Source organism: Polyodon spathula, chromosome 43, assembly GCF_017654505.1.
Source record: "Polyodon spathula isolate WHYD16114869_AA chromosome 43, ASM1765450v1, whole genome shotgun sequence".
Classification (NCBI taxonomy): domain Eukaryota; kingdom Metazoa; phylum Chordata; class Actinopteri; order Acipenseriformes; family Polyodontidae; genus Polyodon; species Polyodon spathula.
This window is the reverse complement of record NC_054576.1, coordinates 1,078,096-1,083,156: the sequence shown is the minus strand read 5'-3', so window position 1 is coordinate 1,083,156 and position 5,061 is coordinate 1,078,096. Positions and strand designations below refer to the sequence as shown.

Sequence of the window (5,061 nt, the reverse complement as noted above, 5' to 3'; positions counted from 1 at the left end):
TGCTCTATCTATCTATCTATCTATCTATCTATCTATCTATCTATCTATCTATCTATCTATATCTATATATATATATATATATATATATATATATATACACACACACACACACGCGCACACAAACTTTTTCACTGGCAAGATTCACGACTCAGAAAATCAAAACAGTCTACGTACTTTTATTGGTTGCGGTATACAAAAAATAAAACTTAAAATAAACAAGAATAGGGCAACCAGTTACCTGTTGGGTTCAATTAAAGAGCTGTTGAATAGACTAGCGGGCAGTCCTGGTTTAAAATAACAGCTTGACACTTAGAGGCAATAACAGCAACAGGATGTTCTGTCCGACCTGGCGCGCTCCGTTACACAGTTTGCCCTCACAGCAGTAAGTCGCTGCAGAAGCACCGCCAGTTTCTACACCGGGTATGGATTGAGAACTACAAGCATTTTTGGAACCGCATCCCTTTGTCACTAACTTCTGCCCTCCTGCTTCAACTGAAGGAAAGAAAAAAAACAAATATCAAAGTTTGTCATTTTGCCATTTCATTTACTGTGCTAGATAGGTTGAAAAGTAGCCTGGGCTGTAGTTCAATAATATCCCAGCATGTAACTGTGATTGATTCATTGATTTCCAGTATGTGATTTGTAGAATTGTATGTCCCTTATTACCAATCAAGAGAGTTTGGCAAGTCTAAGGTTTCTGGTTAAATTGTAGAATTAGAAACTACGGTTTGACTTACTGACAACTTTTACACAGCGGTCCTCAACGCCAAGGCACTTCAGAATAGTCTCCTTGCAGACCTCTCCAGCGCAACTATAGCACTCCAGACCAGATGGGGTAGTATCTGTATATGCTGCAATAGAAAATGGAAAGATAAGTCCCTGTACCAGTGCTGTCTGTAAAGGGAAATATGATTCTGTAAAATATTGCAAAGGCAGTCTGATTCCCAGTTCAGCAGTGGATGTCAGTGAGCTGGCCTGTAACACCCCCCCCCCCCCCCGCAGGCCCAGCACACACCACACAGTTTTATGTATTTATTTGATATAATATTACCTGTGGTTGTCCCTGTGTTGCACAGATCTGTCTTGCAACATTTAGCATTGACAGTTGACCTGACGTTTCCAAAGTTGATGGATATTGGCCCAGTGCACAATTCCGGTTCTGTGCAAGATTTTCCATTCAGTGTTTTTGTGCTAATCCCTGAAATTGAACAAGAGCACACATCTTTCATTTCGGCCCACACTAATATATATATATATATATATATATATATATATATATATATATATATATATATATATATATATATACACACACACACACACACACACACACACACACACACAGTGCCTTGCAAAAGTATTCAGACCCCTGACCAAGATATTTCAGTTTTTTATTTTTCTTAAAAATATTTCCCAACACAAAACCAATGTCACCTTACAATAATTGATTTTGAGTTTAAGTGTTTTAAAATAAAATACTGAACAGAACGAAATTTCAATGTACCATTTGTAATTCAGTAATATGAGAGAATTGGTCAGGGGTCTGAATACTTTTGCAAGGCACTGTGTGTGTGTGTGTGTGTGTGTGTGTGTGTGTGTGTGTGTGTGTATATATATATATATATATATATATATATATATATATATATATATATATATATATAAAATGCATTTCTGCAACACTTTCAGAAGACCTTATTAATCACTTTTAGTGTTTATTACACTATGTAACACAATTTTTGTTCCTGGATAGTAAGTGTTATTTCCTAATTGCTTATGCCTCAAAAGTATAGAAAATGGCTATTATTCCCCACAAACTTTGCTTTTGTGACCAGGACAGTGATATTTCAAAATATCACTATTTCCAATGGGAAAACGGGCAAATGTGTGTCTTTTCGTTCACATAAAGTCAGAAAAAAACAACATATGAATCCAAATTAACATGTATTTATACTAAAGTAATACAAAAATGACTACAAAAAATTTAGAAGTGAGTAGTTTTTCGAGATTTACGATTATACTGTAAATACAGTATATCGCATAAAGTATCAATTCAAGTTCCTTATACAATTTTAATCTCTACAATTTTATGTTTAATAAAAATTATCTGATGAGGCAAATTATTCTTTACATTAAGAGTTCAATGAAGTAACTGAGAGCAGCTCATTTGGAACAAACACCAGTAGAGACACAGACAGGGAGGGAGGGTGGTCCTGTGCCTACAGGACCGGAGCTGAGATCCACTTGTTCTTTCTTCTTACCTCCACTAACTGTGACTGCTGCGACTGCACACTGCGTCTGTGAAGCCGGGCAAGTCATGACTGTGTCTGTGCATGCTCCACTGTCATCTACTGGAGTACACGAGTTGCACCTCAGAGCGGAACCTAGAGATTATAATAGAAATACTCTATGAGAAACAACATCTCAGAGGCATTATTTAGAACGGCGGCAGGCAGTGAAGGGTGTGTGTTAGGAAGTTTTAGCTATGACACTCTGCCCTACTCTCACCTGTTTTTCACTGTTTTCATTATGTGTGCTTAACTACTGGATAGTTTGTGCTACATGTATGTAACTTATATCAAATTAAAGGCCATGAGGTAGAGATGAGAACATACATATATTCCAAAACAATCAGGTTTGGTCACTTCTATCCATGACCATGTTATAATCATAGATGGCTCAAAAAACTCACTCTCTCTGTCTCTCTGGATGGTTACATTCTGGACGATGTAGTTTTCTCTCTGGACTACGTATACGGGAATATCTGGTATTATCATTAAACTGAGATTATAAGATTTTTAACAATTCCATCCACTTCCACGTGGCCGCAGAGTAATGGACTCATGAGGAAATCGATGCAGGTAACCCAGATCATATAATGCGGTCGCGGGCAGCGTTTTATTTTTTTTTTTCCTACCCTTATTCCCGAAGAGGCACGCACCCATGGTAAACCTACGCCCCAACGGTAAAGCTGAGGGATACAAGCTGAGAGTCTGAAGCAGCTGTGATTGGATGCTGAGTCTGAGGGTGCACAGAGAGAGCGCTGTTTCAAGTGAGAGACTGTGGGGATGTGATGTATTATTATTATTATTATTATTATTATTATTATTGTAGATTAATTTAAGTAAACTAACCTAGTAGTAGCCTACTAGAGCTAGTCGGGGTCTATAGAGTCTCCTCAAGATGCTGCTTTTTGTAAGAAGTTTATAAATGGAAAAGTCTGGCAAGTATGAAGTCCACATAGAGCTGAAGTGCATAAATGATGAGACATTAAGTAAACTCATGTGCAGGTATTAAAAATACAAACAAACACGCAAGGGAATATTTACAAAGGGGTTATGAAGGTCTTTCACGTAAAGCAATAATGCAAAAAAAAAAAAAAAAAACAATAAAAAAAAAACACCAACATGACAATTGATCAGAATCCTCACAATTATATTGTTAATTATACCTACTGGTCCTCCGGCCGGAGCTTTACTGATAGCCAGCTGTTCATAATATTCAGTAATGTTACACAAACTAATATTTACAACGACGGAGGAACGGGCGATTCTCTGTAAGGTATAGTCTATGACTATACACATTATTATTTTCAGATATCTACCACCAGTGGCACAACTAGCGTTTTACAGGAGGGGATAATTGTGGGCCCATGAGACACCAAGGTTTAGCATTAAAAAAAATAAAATAAATAAATCATACCCAGTAGGCAGAATATTTTAAAATATAGCTACTCAAATCACACTGATTTAGTAAATAATAATTGAAAATTACATGTATAATAGTTAATAAATAAATATAATATTAGCCAGCAATAACGATGGACTAATACCGTATTGTATAATGTATTGAATAGGACACACAGCAATGAAAGGCTAAAAGTGTAAGACGGGAGTGGTGGTTCCAGAGAATCAGAAGATACAGCGCTGCACCACCTCCGCCTGCCTGCACCGCACACTTACCCGGGACCACGTTGACAGCAGGCAGCATTTCTTCAGCAAGTGTGATTGGCAAAGCCACTTCATCATATCCGATTTCACAATTATACAAATACCCCCCTAGTTGCGTCCCTGTCCCTGAACCACTCGTACATCTACAGTGAACTGTTCACCATGTAATCAGTGTCTTCACTCAGTCTGTCACTTTCACTCGCTCCCTCAGACTCTCAGCTTGTATCGAATCAGCTTTACCACAGGCGGGCGTGTCTCATCAGGAATACGGGTAGTAACAAAATAACGCCTCCTTGCGGCAAATATATTGTATTTAAATATAATATCTTCGGTAGATATTGTATTTAAATAGAGTATCTTTGGTATAGGAAATAACTGTAGATATCAAGGAAACCAACTCAAGGAAAATACAGGAAGTTTTTGGTTAATAATATGCAGGGTAATGCCAATCGTGTTTGTAAGCAGTGCCCGAAGAAGGGAGGGATATAACAGGTTTGTAGAAGTTATATATGTAGAAGGAATAATTGATTATTTATAATTTATATAATAATTGAATACCCCCCCCCCCCCCTCCCCACTCCCCACTCCCCACTCCTCCGCAGTTCCACCGCACATATTTTCCAGCGCGCAGATGTCTAATTTTTTTTTTACTTACCTGCGGAGAGCAGCGCGCAGATTGTGCACAATGCCAGGAGCAGTTGTCCCATAATATTCAGCATTCTGAAACTGGAGTGCACTTTGTACGGTCTGATTCGGAGGAGCAGCAGAGTCGCTTCAGGTAACGGTGCCGTTGAGTGTGTGAGTGTCCTGTATCTAGCTGGGTTTATATAGTGTCTTGTGGTGATGCACTTTCCATACTTGGCAATAATTCAAATTTGATTTTTTCTTTTTTTTTTGGCCAATCAGCAGCGTTCCATCAAAAAGGATTTGCATGTCCTGTTACACTGTTGTGCAACAATATTTAATTCAACTGTTTTTTCAAAGTCTGTAATTTAGCTTCACACAGTTTTTAAAAAAGCCATTTGACATAAAACAAAAATAGAAACTGTATTTTTATATTTAGATACATTATACAAAATACTGCAAATAGATTTGTGCCTAAACAGAATAC

At 37.7% G+C, this 5,061-nt stretch overlaps 1 protein-coding gene across 1 annotated transcript; it reads right to left on the bottom strand.

Moving 5' to 3' along the window:
* Positions 1-160: 160 nt before the first annotated feature.
* Positions 161-4,758, bottom strand: LOC121305406 (urokinase plasminogen activator surface receptor-like). Its single transcript, XM_041237061.1, has 5 exons — positions 4,606-4,758; positions 2,262-2,384; positions 1,052-1,198; positions 738-851; positions 161-492 (listed from the first exon to the last, which is right to left on the bottom strand). Exons 1-5 carry the CDS (start codon positions 4,667-4,669, stop codon positions 290-292), a joined length of 651 nt encoding a protein of 216 aa, XP_041092995.1. The 5' UTR covers positions 4,670-4,758; the 3' UTR covers positions 161-289.
* Between the last annotated feature and the right edge of the window lie 303 nt (positions 4,759-5,061).